Genomic DNA, 17,523 nt, shown 5'->3' with positions numbered 1-17,523 from the left:
AGCATGACTTTGATCTCCCTGTAAAGGTGGCAGTGCTCTGATGCACAGGTCATGCTGGGACTCCAAGGAAGCAGGGGTGTCTCTCGTCAAACTGTGCCTCGGAGTTGATGTGTGAGGGATGGAGGTTGGGACACAAGGTTGTACAGAACCCCTTGGATGAGAAGCAAGGTGTAAAGATGAACACTTCCTGTCAAAAAAGGCTGAAGAAATTTGCTGTTGCAATGTGATGGTGTAAAGGAACTGAGAGAGCAGGAGGACAACCTTCAAAATCATCTGGGTACTTCAGGCATCCTGAAGCATTAATTCTGAGAATTGAGTCCTGTTGGGGTGTGTGTCACTGCAAAGCTGTGAGTCAGAGTGAAAAACTGTCCCTTCTCCAAAGAATAGCAGTCTAGGCATACAAGGAAAGAGAAAGCATAAGAAAGCAGGACATATGGGATTGGGACTGGTTGTTAGATCTTTCATACATCCAAGATTAGAGGAGGAGGATTCAGTAACTCTGTCAAGAAGGAAGCTTGCCATCTACTTTGCAAGGAAGCATGCTGAGCATCTCAGCAAGTGACTGAGATGACTAGGAGCAAGTGAAGATGACTTGGAGTCAGGACTGAGTGGAGTGTTGAGATATTTGATGAGAGAGGAAATTTGGTGGAGAGGGTTGGACTTGGTGACTGCAAACTGCTTTTGTATGAATGCACCCCTGTTTTCCCTATGTTAGTGGAATTTTGGATGTCTGCATGGGTTGTTACATAGCCATACCATTAGCCAGTCCAATATCTTCATCTTCTTAGTGCTGGTTTTTATTTTTGGAGGTATCCTTTGGTGGAAAACCTCTAGTACTCTCATGGAAAAATTGTTCCTTGAGTAATTCCTTTTTTCCCACTGAGTCCTTTTGTACTTCATAGAATCATAGAATGGTTTGGGTTGAAAGGGACCTTAAAGGTCATCTAGTCCCAAGCCCCTGCCATGGGCAGGACACCTTGCACTAGACTGGGTTGCTCAGAGCCCCACCCAACCTGACCTTGAGCACTTTCAGTCTGGTAATTGCACTCCTTGGCCTCACCTGTTCACCAATACTTGTTCATGCTGTTAAAAAGGTGGTGGGGCTCAGCCTACTGAGGTTGCTGTTCATCACTCAGCTCTGTGGGTAAGTGTAATTAAATTTTTTCTCTTATCCATCAGACAGAGCCTTACTGAGTTATTTATTTAGGTCAGGTTCTACACTTGTGTGAGTGGTCCCACCACTGGGTTGCCTTTGCCCAGTCTTGTCTTGAGGGAGCCCAGCCCTGGCCACAGTCATCACTCAGCTGAGACACTTTTTCCTCTCTGCTCCTTACCCACAGATGGAGCCTGCTTACAGCACTTCAGCAGGAGAGGGACAGGATGAGGTGAGTGATTTGTTTGCTAGTCAGATGGCAGGACCCTTGTTTCTTGTTAAAGGCCTGTAAGATAAGAGATGCCATTGATGTTTCAAGGTGTTCTTATCATAGGCCTTAGTCTGAAACCACACTACTCATCCACACTTTCTCTCCAGCTTGTTGATGAAAATGGAGAATTTTCTTCTGCTATTACCAGTCTCTGGAATGCCCCCAGACAAAAGAATTTTTCAGACACATCATTTCCTTTTGTGAATCAAGCTCTAACCCCTTAATGTTCAGCAAATAATTTGTTCCAAAGGGACTGTGTTGTATGTGATCGTAATTACATTTGGGTTTTAATAATCATCAACACTCCTGTTTTCTAAGAACCAGCTAAACTGATTTCCAAATAATTTAGTTTGAATGGCATGTTTTGTGTTTGTGTAGCATCTTCTCCCCCATACACACTTCTAAAGAAAAACAAACAATGTATTAAAAAAAAAAAAAAAAGCAAGTGTGGGGTAAAAAAAACCTTGGAGAACTTTAAAAGACTCTAAACCTGAAAAGGGAGGGTGGGATCAGCTAATTTGTCCCTCTTTTGTATGGTTTATTAAGCCTTTTGTTCTGGAACGCATGGGTTCAGTGGGAAAGCGGTTTTTGATATATAATGTATTTACTTTTGCTAATTAATTAAAGCAGTATTCATATGAAAATGCCGACTGATAATGGCTTTCACAGCAACAACTGTGTTTTTTAAAGTAGCAACTTTTAATTACAAATTGACTGGCAGAAATATATAAACCCAAATATTGTTCCACTGATTTCCTTTTAACTGTGTTACTCTTGCTTGATTTATCGGATTAGGGCTTTTCACACATAGTGCGTACAAGATATTGTTTTTAATGAGAAATTAAAAGATTACCAACAATACCCATAAACCATTAAAAACACAAACTCTAGATGAATGGTAATTAGACAGAATGATTTGAGGCTGATAAATTGAAAGCAATTAATGTATTTGTTTGGGATTCTGAAGATAGCTCTGGGTGTTCCAGAAAGCACTGAAGTGTTTGGGTTTGGTGTGGAATTGCATGTGGAGATGCCTTGCACTGCTTCAGGTGCCCAGGGTACCAGTGGAGAAGATGCTGGCAGGGCTTCACTGGGTTCTGGGAAGGGGGAGAGGTGAGGAGTTACATGAAGGGGTTTTGTGGGGAGGGCTGAAGGGATGTACCAGGACAGGTTTTCCTTGGATCAAGCCTTTTCTGTGTTTCACTGTTATCTTTGACATAACTTGAGGGAAAACTTGAGGAGGTAAGGCAGGGGGAAGTGCTGAGGAGAAGCAAAGTTGTCTCGTCTCTGCTGTGGTTTATCAGGAATGCATCTTCTGCTCGATTCGAGCAACATTAAGTCAGTAAAGCTGCACAAGATGCTCTCTTTTGGGATATGAGGAGGTTGCATTTGTTAATGGTGGCTTCTAACCCCAGCAAGAGCATCCTGTTTCTATTCTTTCTCTTATTCTTGGCAAAGCAAATGTTTTGGGATTCTGTTTCAGCAAAAGGAAGTACTCTCAGGTGGTGATGCCTTTTGATATTGTTCCTTGTACTTGGGTCTAGAACAGAGCTCAACGTGATTTCCCATCTCAGAAGAATTTTTCAGCAAAACAAGTAATCTCCTCAATCAGGATAGTGATGCCTCTACTCAAAAATTTTAAAACAAAATAGTCCTCCGCACCATAAAGCTTAAAGGCCCAGGTGACATATGATCTGAATGACTGAAACATCTAATTTTAGTCTTTGCTATTTTTATTTCAAGTCCTCTCCAAGTGTAAATTAGAACGTTCAAATGAAGAGTCACGGCAAACAAAAACTGGAAACGTCTCCCCCATTTTCCCCCAAGTCAGGAATAAAATCAGCCCTTTCTTACACACATTTTTTTGGTGACAATTTGAGATTTCTGATGAGGGGTGGGGTGTTTTTCATGGAAAAAAAATCTTGATGTGGAATTCTGCAAGTAGAAATCCATCACCACCGTTGGCTTATCTCTGTTCCAATCCCTCCTTCAGATGTATTCCTTCCACAAGGCTTTTCAGTTCTTATCCACTGTAGAAAGAAATGCATTATTTAACAAGGCAGGAGCACGAGCCCAGTGTATGCCCTTCATGATCTGCCTTCAGCTGCTGGTATCTTGTGTGGGAAACCAGGTTTTCAAAGGAGCTGGAGTTCTTGAATGCACTTAGTACTTGATGCTGGTGGGTGCTGAGTTCTTTTGTAAACCTGGTCATTGCATTCTGAATGAAAGTTGTTGGACTGAACCAGGATGTTTTTCCTGAGTCTTTGCCCCACAGAAAAAGGTGTTTACTATGGAAATGCCGTGGCTTTTTGCATTTTCTTACTTGTTGTCTGTCTCCAAGGTACACTTAAGTCTTGCAGGTGCTCTGAAGCTTACATTTGCAGGAGCAGGAGCCCTGCCCTCCCTGTGGCTCCATCCCTGTGCAGCATGTTGTGGCTCTTGTAGGGTGATTTGTTTTAGCTCTTTTACATCCTACTGGAGTCACAGTTGGCTGCAGAAAAAAGTAGGTGTTTTATCAAGAAGTGCCTTGCTTCCAAGGATGGACTGGACAAGGAACCACTTCACCCAGCAGCCTTACTCCAGGGAACATTTCCTGGGTTGTTGCCGCTGCTGTGAAGTAGCGTCTTGGGCATTGCATTTCAGTATTTTTCATTCCTCATGCACTGGTTCAGCCATCAAATTAACAAATAAGGCTCTTGGAGGAGCCACCTGGGGCCTATTGCACAAGCTGGACGCCAGTAAAATCCAGTTGTGTGTAGCAAAAGGGAAAAGACCAATAAGGAAACAATAACAGAAAAGCTCTGTTAAAAAGGCATATGGGTACAATGCTGCTGGCCCAGTTAAGGAACCTGTTACATTCAGTAGTGCAATAAAATCCCAAGTAATTGCAAATGAAACTTAATGCCTTGTAAAAGAGCTCAGCTCTTTTCTCCCATAGCTGCAGCTTTTTGAATGGAAGGCTGGGTCCAGCAGGAGGTGTATTTGTGCTGCACAGCCTCGGGAGGCTTTGAGGAAACAGCTGATCAGCTGTGGGCAGTGTGAGGGTTGTCTGAAGTGTTCCAGGTTTTTTTGGCCAGCCTGGCCTTCTGCAGGAGGATGTGGAACAGGGCAGCACACAGGGAATTTGACTCTGACCCTGTATGTGTGGGATCCAGGATGTTCTGGTTTTCCCACAGGTGCAGGGATCACTTCAGACTGGTCCAGCCAGGATGCTGTGGAGGTGATGGTTACTTCCTCTGTTTTCAAATCCCTGTGTTCCATCATCATCATCCTGACTAGACCAGTGGGCTCAAAAGCCCTGCAAAAGCAAGGCAGAGAAGCCTTCCTAACATTACTTGTGTGCATATTCCTTCTGGGCTTTTATCCAGACTTCTTCCTGAGTTTTTACAGCACATGATTCTTGCCTGCTTCAAGAAAACGCCATTTATTTGGGGAAAGAAAAGAGACTTGTGGTTCTGCTCTTTATTACAGATTTTGTATCATAACAGTTTCTTTAAGTCATAGGGCTAAATCCTGATTGTCTTTCCTCAGGTCTCAAGTCAAACTTCCTTTATGTGAATAAGAAATATGTAGGAGGAGGGGATTTGCAGCACCAGGCTTTCCAGTGAGGATAGTGATATTTTTTTATTGTTTAGTGTCTGGTCTTTGGGAATTAAATAGCTGCTTCAGAATTTTAACTTCATTTCAAAGGCATGTTTCTAGTCCTGTGTGAAGTCCACCCCCCCACACACCTCCCCATGTAATTTGAAAGTGTGATTTGGTTATGCCTGAAAGACTCAGGATCCAGAAGGCAGAGAAAAACAACCCAAAGCTGATTGTTATTAAAAACAAACACCACCATCCCCTCCCCAAACTGATGGTATTTGAATTCCTGGGTTTGCATTGCTGGTTTTGGGCCAAGGGAAATGAAGGCAGGTAGAAGCCTGACTTGCATTAGAACAGAGAAGCCAGAACCTGGTGGTTTGCTCACAAATGGCCTGAGCCTGTTACACCTGGTGTGTGAGTACCTGCAAAATGGTGTGAGCAAGGACCAAGTGAGAGCCGTGGAGGGAAGTACCAGCCCTTAGAGAAAATCCTTCCTGCTTCCACACACTTCCTTCATTTTTCAGTCCTGCCAAGTATGACATCTCCTCCTTCTCCTTTATTAATCAGGTTTTCATTTAAACTGCAGTGCTTTGTTTCCCCACACATTAGCTATAGTTGGTAAATAAAGCAGTGAATGGCCCTTTTAAGTTCAAATGATGGTTCTAGCTGCCCACATAGCTGAAAATGTGCAGTGTCCTTCTTTCCTGGCATGAGCTAGCAGAAATCATGGGGTACACTCTGAGAAATAGCCCCTGCTTTCTTTATTGTTGTTCTTTCCTTCCTCTGAAGGCATGAGTCAGGGGCACTGTCAGTCTCTGAACCAACAGTGTCTCCCTTTCAGCAATTAATCTGCCCATTTCATTGTTTGGCTGAGCTCTGGAATGCTCTAAGGTTTGTCTTAATACTCTGTAGTTGACAATAAAGGGGCAAATTTCTGAAATTCTAGGAGGATTTCAAGAGAAACTTCCTTCCCTCTTTCCAACCCCCACCTCCCCCCCACCTCTAAAGGAAGCAACCTCCTGCAAACTCATCAGCCCATTTCTTTTCTTACAGGGTTGGGGCTGGCATCCTTTGTTAACTTCCTGCACAACCATGGGTTTGACTTGGCTTCTCCCAGCGTTCTTGCTGAATTTGGTCCAACACTTTATCCTCACATCCACCCACGCATGTGAATTCCTCAGTGTCATAAGTTGGTTAGGATCCATGTAAGTCATGGCAGCTCTTCGTCTTTACCCCTTCGTCCACCCCTGTGAAAAATGTGTGGAGTGCAAAGTGGAGGCAAATGCGAATGGATACAAGGTGGGGATATGGAACTAAGAGGGGAGGACAGTGAAGACAGAGTCTGTGGAGTTTATTAGGCCATTTCAATGATGAAGTGCAAGACTGTCACTTAAAGCTGGATGTGAAAACTGCTGAGCCAATAGAGATGTTTGTATTGATTTCAGTGAACTCTGGATCAGTCCCTTCAAAAGCAGCAAGGAATATGGACCTAATCAGATGATGCCACTGTGGCAAAAGATAAGGCTTAGCATCTATGTAGGACCCTAAATAAGACCTCAGGTCTTTCAGAAGTGCTCCTTAAGAAAGGGGCAGATCCTATACCTGGGGAGGGTTGCAGCAGTCTGAGACCAGTGCGTTGGAAATTCTCTTCTCTTGGCTAAATGAGAATACCTTGCATTTTCAAATCTGGTTCTAGTTGTAGGTGTTGAATGAGTAAAAGTCTATTTCTGAACAAATTTTTAAAGACTGCCTCCCCTTCCACGTCAAAACTGAGTTTTCCAAGTTTTCCAAGTTTTCCTGACTTATGTTCCTTCAGCTTTTAGGGCTACTCGTACACACAGTCAAGGACTTAGGAGGATCACTGATGGGAAATGAAAAATTCAGATAAAAATGGTGTGGATATTTTAATCAGGGATTTGGACATTTGAGACCATTCTAAAAATGGCAGGCCAGCCAGCAGTTTCACCGCCAGATCTTGGTTTGAACTCTGAAACCCCAGCAAAGTTGGGGTATGTGATCCCAACACTGGGGTTGTCTCAACACGGAAATCACTGAGAACTCAAGTCAGCAAAAATGTATGTAAAGGCACTGAATAAATGCAGCAGTCGTGGGGAGCTAATCTCCCCACCCAGAGCTCTGGAGTTCTCAGTATGCAACCATTATCATCTAAAATATTACCTGTCCTGTTGCAGCCTGGATTTGGTCTCCTTGCATGTGGATTAGACATAAGGAATATATAACAAAATACATGCACAAAACCCTTGTGTTTCCTTTGCAAAATCAGGCTGTGCACATAGCTAATTCTTTTCATGTTAATCTACACTTACAACCTGATAACAAGCTACAGCTTTCTTCTAACCAGGCTTGATTAAATTTGGAAGATTTCTTCCCAATAGGAGAACCCTTTCTGCTTTCATGCCGTAAACATGATTTTGTGCTTTCTGTATTTCCCTTTTTTATTTTTATTTCAGGAATTCTTTTTTCCCCCCCCCCATTATTATTATTATGAATAAGCTAGTTTTAAATCAATTTCAACAGCTGGAATTAATTTTCCTGTTACTGACTCTTCACTTGGGCCTGTCACAGAGCGGGAGGCTTTCTATTAGCATAAACATAACTGAAAGCTCTGGAATTTGCATTAATGTACTTTTAACAAGTTGACAGTCTTTTGGCAAACGCTCCTGAGATCTGAGAAGCAAGGGAAAAAAAGACTGTATTATACCTTACACTGGCCGGATTGTAAGAAGCTGTCAGGTAAAACCTCAGGTTTCTTTTTCTACTACAAAAATATGGGACAAAATATCCACTCATAAGCAGGTGCACATATCTGACAATTTTGCAAAGTCCTTACTGCCTCCCTCCTAGTCTCTGGAAGAGCCTGCTCCCAGCTTGGGAACAAGCTGTTTTATTGTTATTGAATGGATGTGGAACTCGTGCAAGGGGTGGAGGTGCTGAGCAAGATATTTTACAAAGCTTTTAAAAGGTCTCAAGAAATGTATATTTTTGTGACAGGAGCATGGACCCTTTGAAAAATGATCCAAACTCTAAATAAATTGGTCGGTGTGCCAAATAAAAGGGAGTCTTGCAAGCTCCTTATTACCATGGCGTAGGAATTTAAGAGGATTCAGCATGGCAGTTTGGCCAGCAGATGACAAAATCACAAGGGATGACCTGAAGACTGAGATGATGCTTTTCTACGTCTCTGTTTAAACCAAATAATTAAAGTGAGGGTCTTTCCATTTGGTTCCAGCTCCTGCATGGCAAGTGAATCGTGGTTGAACTTGGCCTTCTTTAACCAGAGGAACCAGAAACTGCTGTTCCTGCCAAATCATAGAATCATTTACATTGGAAAAGACCTCTAATATCTTTGAGTCCAACCTTTGGCTGATCACCACCTTGCCAACCAGACTATTGCACTAAGTGCCAAATGGCATGGCAGTAGCAGCAGGGCCTGAAAGGAGGATGGTTATTAGGAAACCTGGGGTTGATGACATTTGGCTGAACTCTGCTGGCTGTGCAGTCAGTGTGCAGAAGTAACTGGGCTACTGCTGGGTTGGTATGGGCAACCAAGCAGTGGTCTGTGCACCCTTGCCTGCCTGAATGGACTCTGCCATGGCTTGAAGCTAAGAGTTAACTGAGTCCCTGCACTGCAGCCTTCAGATGTATGGGTAGGATGTCTCTGAGTAGTTCTGGGTCTCTCAGTTACTAGATGTTCTGCTTTGTACCTCAGTGGAGTTGATGTGTATTTTTAAAGAATGCAATGTGTTTCCACCAATTACTTAGAATAAATGTGTTACAGTATTTGCAAAAACTGTACAAGCCAACTGTACTTACACAAGAAAAGGAGGCAGGAGAAAATATTTGGGCTGCAGATCAGACTCGTATCAGTTGCCATGCGAATAAAAGAAAATACTGAGAGTTGAGGGAATCCTTTAAACTACAGGATTTTTTAAATTGAGTTCTTATTTGACTGTTTATTTAGGCCCTACATTAAGACAAAAATGTGTGTTTAGCCAGCTCCTCCTGCTGGACCCAGAGCAACTATTAGGGCTTATTTCCATAGAAATATTGCTGATTCTGGCCCCAGAACAGAGAAGAAGGAGGCCTGGGAGAGCTGCTGTGCTTAGTGGCACTGGGCTCAAGCAGCCCCCTTGCAGTTTGGCAAATAGAGGCCAGCTTTTTGTTTAGATGGTAAAGCTGCTGCCAGTGGTTTGGCAAGGCTGCAGTATTTGTCTGCTTCAGGCTTTGTTCCTGGGTTTATCTCTTGAGTTTGGAGAGACCAAAATGGTACCCCTTTGGTCTGGAAACTATGACTCGATCTGGCTGGCACAGGAGCGATATGACGCAGCTTACAGTATGGGAACTGTCTCACTGCTGGGAAAAGTCACTGAAAGGTCTGCTAGTTAATTAGCAGGGGGATTGTAAATAGCTAAAACCTGACTGAATTCCTCTGTCAGCTCAGGACAGGATCCTCCTGCCACTCCTCTTCCTGCCTCTTCGCTCTTTGACCACAATCAGTTATTCTGGAGATAAATTTTCTTCTCACAGCTTCTGCTCCAGTCACTACTATGGTTCACTGTGGCTGTTACTTGTTCCCTCCAGGAAAAGAAGAAACTCGGTGCAATGGAAGAGCAGTATTCCCTCAGTCTCCTTCACACCCTTTGTAGTTTTTCCCAGGGAAAGGCTGAGAGCAGAGGCAGCCTGGCCAGTGCTGCTTGACTTGGATGCTGTTGTCCTCTCTTGCTTCAGCTGATGGAAAGCACTTGAGGTAGATCTGCCTTGGCTGTAGCTGAATCACAGCTTTTCTGAGTCAATCTGCCTGTGTACTTATGGCTTCACAGAGCCTGGTGCAGGTTCCTCATCCAGCCAACAACCACAGCCCATGGCAGACTGGGTGGTGTAGAGATACCTTGGTGATATCTTCATCACTGACCAATGCACAGGAGTAGGGAATAGGACACTTCTTCACTCAAGCCTCCAGACCCTAAGGCTATGAAATCAACAAGCCTTCTAGAAGGTTTATTTCCTTCTTCTTCAGACACTTCCAAGAGTCCCTGGAGGAAACTTGTGTTGGTGTAAGCAGTGCACCCTGGCTGAAAATGCATCAGAACGTCACTCATCTCACAACTGTGTGTCCTCCTTTGATAAAAAGAAGACATTTCTCATCTTTCACATATTTTCCCTACATGCCAACCCAATCCCTTCCAATTGCATGAGCTCAGAAATCATCCCAAATGCAGTCTAAAAGTAAGTTGGAAGCAGGCATCAGCAACTGTGTTTGTGGAGAGAGGAGCTATCCCAAGCGAGGGCCCAGTGCCTACACCAGCATTGCCTTCATTGGCCTCAACAGAGGGGCTTGTGTGAGCCAGCACTGACAGCACCAGGCCCCTGGCCAGGGTGTGAGCTCTGAGCTGGGAGGACTTTGCAATGATGGGAAGAGTGTGGGAGGGGAAAAGGGAAGAGTAGTTTGGTTTAGAGATACTGTCCACAGTGCTGATTCACTGGGCTAATCGGATCTTGGTGGCATTTTTCCCCTGGTATCTGCTCTGTGCGTCTGTCACTGTTTTTGAGAATTTATCTTTCTCATCAGAGCTTGGGGTTTTTGTTGGGTTTTTTCCTCTCGTCATTCAATGCCTGTAAGAAGAAAACCTTTGAAAACAAGATGTCCTTTTCTTCAGAGCTCTGTTTGGTAGATCAGAGCTGTGATAAAGTCTCTTCTCGTGTTGATTTCCAAGGAACATGGGTACACCATGGGCAGTGGCCAGCCAGTGCTACCTACAGCCTCTGCTGAATTCTTTTTTTTTTCAATAGAAGTTCTCAGTTATCCAAACTTTAAAACTTATTTCAGGGCTATGCAGCAAAGGCTGCTGGATGGCCGTTTTATGTTGAAGCATGCCCTGTGGCATAGGCCCTGTGGGCAAGGCTCTGGAGTCATTCCCTAAGTGACCCTATCAAATGTGGGAAGTGGCAGACTGTGATTGAATGGGCAGCCCTGATGGGGCTGGAGATGCAGAGGAGCACTGCCTTGCCTGGTCCCTATCCTCCCAGAGAAGAAGCCTAATGACAAATAGCTGAGGAATTTTTATTATAGTTCAGGTTCTGGTACAGCTGCTGGAGAGGTTTGAGCAACTCTTGTGGAGCTCCACTGTGTCCTGTATGGATTGAGGTGAAGCCATGAGCTAAGTTGAGCTAGTAATGACCAGTGTGCCAAAACTCTGAAATCTGCAGATTTAGAAAAAAGGGTCCAAGTCTTGGTTATTATCTTCCAGCTGAAAACTCCCCTCCAACCCCTGTTGTATCTGTTTAGCTGAGCACAGCATGAGAGGGGGGCTGCTTGGGGAGTGCCTGATAAAAGGACTTTAGCTGTGCAAAGCTCCTTTGGTGAGACTTCTCCATAAACATCATCTGTTGTGAATTCAGCCTTGCATGATTACAGGCAGACATCTGTGTTGATTATGTGGGTTTTCTGGAGGAAGGATTTTAAAATATGGAAATGAATGGAGGTATTTGCACAACCGGTTAGCATCCGTTTCATGCTATTATTGAATATATGTCTCAGAGAAGAGCTTAGAGATCTTAGGTCAGAGTAGGGCTTCACTGAACAAGGTACAGAATATGCTTGAGGAGATACACCTTGCTACAAATAGTTTGAGACAGTCCTAGCTAGGGCAGACAGCTGAGCAGAGGGAGGGTGAGCATGAGGGGTAAGGTGACCTGCTCAGGGCTGCGTGCAAGAACGTAGGAACAAAGCTGGGCCAGGCTGCAGCTCTTCTGGCTCTGCCCAGTCCTCAAACACTGCTGTGCCCCCAGGCTTATGTGGGCAAATGACAAATAAGAATTGCCCTGTAAATCAGTGATAATATTGCTATAGCTCTCTCTGGTGTTTTTACCATCCTTCTCATGGTGTCTGCCTTACATCCTGAGATTTTGAGGAGACAGATGCTGGTGGTTTTAAGGATAAAGCATGATGCTAGTTTTACACCTTTACTGCATTCAAAATGAAGGGACAATAAGAAAAACACTCTTGTTTAAGAAATATCAAAACTCAGAGTGGTCTCAAGAGTGTGTATTAGTTTATAGGTCTGTATAAATCAACATATCTGCTTGTAGAAATTCAAAAACTTGAGATGAGGCAGTGAAAGGAGATCAAATACAATTTTAGGTGTAGATATAGGCTGTTCTGACCTGGTTTAGCACACTTTGGTTGAGATTTAGATGTGAGTGAGAATCAGAATCCTCCTTCTCTAGAGCTGATGTTTTCTGCATTTCAATTTCTACCATCTTGAACATTGTTAATGTAGGAGTTGAGGGTTATGACTATCACAGCAATATTACCAATGGGGCTGGTCTGGGACCAGCTCCAACCTGTTTCTTGCAGGCAGGTTCTGACACAAGGCGTTGAGCCATAAGATCCAGTCACCAAAAATGTAGAAATGCCAGTTGGCAGATGTGTCCCACTAACATGGAGCGACCCTTGTGATGGCTCTGTTTTTGCTGAGCAGCACCCTAACCCAAAAGGCTCATATGGAGTTGGGAGTAGGCCACAACCAGGAGCCCTCTCCCATCTTGGGGTGAGCACTTCTCCTTCGCACAACTGGCACGCTGGCAGCAGGACCCCCAATTGAGGATGGGTAGGCTGTCAGAGGGACCCCAGATTAATGTGGCTTCAAGAAAACCTGTCCTCGCCTTCTGTTTTTTTGCCATCACACAAACCTTCAGAACCTTTCTGTGGTACCAGGATGGCCGTTTGTTATGGTTATCACAACGGTAAAGTTGTCATGGGTAAAAACATCCCACTGTCCAGAAACACAGGAAAATAGCATGGGCAAAGGGGCCCATTCTCCACACCCCCCTTCCCCTCATGACTCCTCCACACTCAGGAAGTGGCAAGGCTGTCCTGTGTGGCCAAAAACAAGGCAAAAGAACCCTAGTGAAAAAGGGAGTTAGGGCTGATTGGTAAGCCAGGCATGGGCACTGAACATCTCTCAAGAGATAAGTCTCTGATGCTTGATTCTTTTCAGTCCTTTTGGAGGCCGTGATAAGGAGGCGGCAGTTGCTTTGTCAGGGTTACTCACGCTCTTTGTGCAGCGTGTTCAGTCACTGAACTTGTTCAGATAAGACAAACATCTAAACTCCATTTCCGGAGACACACACCAGTCTTTGCACTCAGGCAATGGTTATACTGGGGTGGGCTGCTAGAGACAGGGCTGATGATGAATGCTCGTGAGAAAGATGTTCCATTGTAGCTCATGGTTCCCGGTCTCCTTTGTTTCCCTGGACCTCCAAAACTGGAGTCCCAAGTGGTCCAAATATCTGGGATGCTTGGCAAAGGTGGCCACAAGCATTGCAGCAGTGGAGGGGGAAGTACTCCTGAAAAACTCACCAAACTTCTATGTGCTTTGTGCTGAATAAAGCTGGACCCGCCCAAAGTCTGGTGACATCCAGACTCATGTGTATCCCCTTTTCAGGATTTGTGAGTCATCAGCCATCAGAAGAAAACTTGTTGTAGTTAGTGAGTGCTTCAGTTGCTGCTGAAAGGCAGCCACGAGGGAATAGAAACATGATTGATTAAAGAGAGCAATGTCTGGGCACAATTGTTTAGGACAGACAGTGCAAGAAAATAATGTAGGCAACTGGAAATCTACAGGGAATTCTGTAAGGTGTCAGGATGTGATAAATGCCCGAGGTAGAAATCAGTCTAGCTGTTACTCAGCATCCTTGCTGCAAGAAGTGCTGGGACAGCTCTGGTCACTCTAGTTGGCTGGAGTTCTTTTCCAAACTCTCACACAAAGCAAGAGGTTTGTCTGGGGAGCAGTGCTGACTAGAAGGAAGAAGCACTCCCCGTTCAGTGACCTTAATTTTTTCAGCTTCTATGCTTTCTCTAGAGGGTTTCCAAATAACTGCTCATCTTGGTTTTTCCTGAGAGCTCAGAGGAGTCTTTCCCTGAACTGATGAGCAGAATTACATCAAATGGCTGGAGCTGTCCCTGCAGGAGCAGCAGACTCAGAGCAGTCCTGCTGCCTTGGCAGTGAAGGTTATGGGAAGCTGTGTCTGTGGGTGTTATAATTTCTATTTTGAGACTTAACATGAGAAGGTTGAGATACAGCTTGTGTAGAGACTTCTGGGCGAACAACAGCATCATTTGATTTTTTTGTCCTCTTTTTTTGAGGAGATGCCTCATGAAACTGCCATCTCACACAGGACCAGTTTATAAGCCAAGTTGTGAGTAACAGACAGGTGTTACTTGTCCTAAACTGGGCTCCTAGTTGTGTTGTTGTTCTGCACTGAAAATGAATCTACTTTATATGCCTCCTGGAAGCCCTGGAGGGAGAGAGACTGCCAAAACTTTGAGAACTTGTTTCATTATTCTGTCCAAATCTCCCCTAAGATCTCTTTGTGAACAGATTTCACATAGGGAAAAGATTTTCACAAAAAGTCTTCATTCCCCTCCTTAAACAGACTTCCTCTAAAGGCCACCAAGACAGCTGGGGACCTTTAGCACTCAGAGGACCTGGTCCACATTGAAAGCACTGCCACCACGGTGTCCCTGGGGGATGTTTGTCCTGGTGACCCTGCACAGTGCTCAGCAGTTGCATCACTTAGGCATCTAATTGCATTTATAACCCAAGATGCCAGGTATAAGATGCCAATAAATTTTAAAAACCCTGCAATGGAAAGGTTATACTATATATTACCAGGCCATTGAGGATGCAGTTCTGTCAGCACAGGGTTATTCAATTAACTGGAATCCAAGCAATTAGTATGGCAGGGTTTTATTGTTTGGTTTGGGGTTTTGTTGGTTTTTTTTTTTTTTTTTTTTTTTTTTTTTTGTTAAATTCTACTACCAGAGCAAGGATTTAAAGTGTTCCTGAATTTCAGTGACATTTTTGTTCACTGCCAGCTGCCCAGAGTAAAATATTAGGCCTAAGGCATGTGCTGGTATCATCCTGCTGTGAACACCAGCAGAAAATCCTGTCCTGAGAGGTGCTTGTTCTGGGAGGAATGAATGCACACAGCCTCCCTCTCCTTCCTTGTGTTGCACTGGATTCTCCTTTACAGGTCACGCAGCAGCACTGTGTGATTGTGTGGATTTCCCAGCTTTTCCCAGGCTATTTTCTCCGGGGGCTGGGAGCAATTTTGGCAAGCAGTGACCTAGTCATGGTCCATGACCAAGTGAATTCATGACCTCATGGTTCCCAGTTTTCCCCTGTGTTCTGCTGATGTGCTGTGCTGGCTGGAATAACACAGTCTGTGTGCAGGCAAACCCACAGAGTCCTGTTGTCCTATGGCAGCGTTTCCAGGGTGGAAATACTTCTCTTGCTTTATCTGAACCTGCCTGTCCATGTCCGAGCTGTGAGGCACCTGCTGTGCACCTATTCCATTCAGGCTCCAGTGCCCTTCTCTTTCCTCAAGCTTTAATTCCATCCTTGCTTTCCCCATCCCCAGATCAGCTGCCTGCCCAGATGCAAGGGTTGTCTGTTCCCTTCTTGTGGAAGGCAGCTGCCTGCAGCAGGGAACTCCAAAAGCTGCCCACGTCCTGAGCGTTGAAACTTTGTTGTTTCAAAGTCACTTTGACCTGAGTGCTGCAGCAAACGTGTTCAGCGTCTGCTGCCGCTGCTTCGCATGAGGGAGCTGCAGTCAAATATTAAAAAGGCAGCAAGAGCATTAAATTATTCGGCAATGGAACATTGTCATTCCTCCATAAAACTATTTTGACCTGTAGTTTTCTATGGAGTCCATTGCTCTTAAATGTGCAGTGAGAAAGGAAATTAAAAATTAATCTTTATTTCCATCTCAGAAGAAAACCTTAATTCTCTGCATTGAAATTATACTCATAATCCAGGGTAATAAATTATAGTTTTTAATTGCAGCTAGTCACAGCCAATCAAATGGGAACCTCTCTCTCTCTCTCTCTCGCTTGCTTTAACTTTGCTATACAGAAAAACTCATGGAGTACTGGAAAAAATTCACATGCATTGACCCAGGCTCTAATTTTGTGTGGAGCAAGGCCAGGATGTATTAACACAGCCAGGTTCTCTTCTTGCCTGGCACACTTGAGCCAGTGACCTGACAGTACCTCATGGGCACTGGCTGTACCAGGCACACAAGCACAGGGAAATGGATAAATTGTACCATTCCCACATGGGGAAAGTGTGGTGTAGGATCTTGTTCAAGGTTATGGAGTGAGTCAGTGTTGAATGAGGAACAAAATCTTGATCTTGGTTCACCTGCTTTTGACTCTGAGACAGAGCCACCCTTCCAAGCAGAGGATGGGAACCAGAATGCCCTGCTCTGGCCCACTGACCAATGTTGCTGGCCTTCAGGCATTTCAGCTCTGACATCAGACCTCTTCTGGCAAAAAAAGGACAGCTGGTTAAAGCAGATGCTTCCTTGTGCTTGGTGTCTGTTGCAAGTAACCTCTGTGTTCTTCCACGCTACAATGTGTTGCAGACAAGTGGAGTGTTTCTTGGGATTTGACGTAGATGTATTACCTGTGATGAAAGCCAACTTGCAAATGGGCTTACTGAGGTATGGCAGCCTTTAGCACAGCCAAGGAATTGTCTCTGTTCCCCAAAAACTGATGCTCTGCATGTGCCAGCTCTTTCCATTGCTATCCCACAAGATCTAGCTGAGTGCTTGCACACTCACCATGCTGCTGGATCATCCTGTCATCCTAGCCCTTGTGTAGTGGTGCTTGGCCAGGGGCTGTTGCCTCTAGGAGCAGCCCATAAGGTGTATAAACACCTGTGTAGTGCAGGTACCTGAAATGTTTGCATAGCACCATTCTCCTGGCAACTCGGCCTTGCTGGTTTGTGATTTTTTTTTTTTTTGAATTCCATTATATCCCAGACAATGTGATAGACCTGTTTTAACAAGGACGATTTTAAGGGTGGCTTAGCACTCCCAAGCTCAGCTAGGGAAAGGGAGAGCCAACAGGAGTGCAATCCTCAGCTGGAGGGAGAAGTAGTGGTAGTGGGAGTCTTCTGTTCTGATAATTGCTCCTAGCTCTTTCCTTTTTTCTTTTCCTCAATTATAGCAGTATGTGGAAGAATGGACAAGTGAGAAAAAGGATGGAGAAGTGGCAAAAACACCAGACACAGCTGTGAGAATGAGATGAGGTCCACATGACATAAGAAGCCTTAAGTGGTTATTATCAATATAATCACAGCAAAGGTGTCTGTTAGTAATCAGGATTAACCTAGTATGTCTCTAGTCATTGATTTGGAAAAGACTGTAAAATCTCTACAGTGAGGATCTTCACTCTGTGGCCATTCCTTCTGAGCAGTTCAGTCCTGTTAACTGCTCTGAGAACAGTGGGGGGAAATCCTTACCTGAGGATGCATGAAAAAGTACAGACAACAAAATCTAACAATATTTTTGTGCAAAGCACTGGTGTTCTTGATTAATAGTCCCTAGATTCCAGACAGGAGGTTTTATGGGGCCTTATTCTGCACTTTTTAACACTGGCTGTTCCTAGAGAGTTTTAGGCAGACAAAAAGAAGCATTAGCATGG

At 44.3% G+C, this 17,523-nt stretch overlaps 1 protein-coding gene across 1 annotated transcript in view; it reads left to right on the top strand.

The window, feature by feature from the left end:
* Nucleotides 1-1,094: 1,094 nt before the first annotated feature.
* The window catches only part of LOC138117699 (uncharacterized), a 35,029-nt gene continuing 18,600 nt past the window's right edge, over nucleotides 1,095-17,523 (top strand). Inside the window, exons 1-3 of the mRNA XM_069028234.1 lie at nucleotides 1,095-1,144; nucleotides 1,341-1,385; nucleotides 6,063-6,214. Of these exons, the coding sequence (XP_068884335.1) occupies nucleotides 1,341-1,385; nucleotides 6,063-6,214 (197 nt within the window). The 5' untranslated portion in view covers nucleotides 1,095-1,144. The remainder of the gene's footprint in view (nucleotides 1,145-1,340; nucleotides 1,386-6,062; nucleotides 6,215-17,523) is intronic.

The sequence above is a fragment of the Aphelocoma coerulescens genome, chromosome 12, assembly GCF_041296385.1.
Source record: "Aphelocoma coerulescens isolate FSJ_1873_10779 chromosome 12, UR_Acoe_1.0, whole genome shotgun sequence".
In the NCBI taxonomy this organism is placed as follows: Eukaryota; Metazoa; Chordata; class Aves; order Passeriformes; family Corvidae; genus Aphelocoma; species Aphelocoma coerulescens.
The sequence above is the reverse complement of the archived record's forward strand: the minus strand, read 5'-3'. Positions and strand labels throughout refer to the sequence as shown.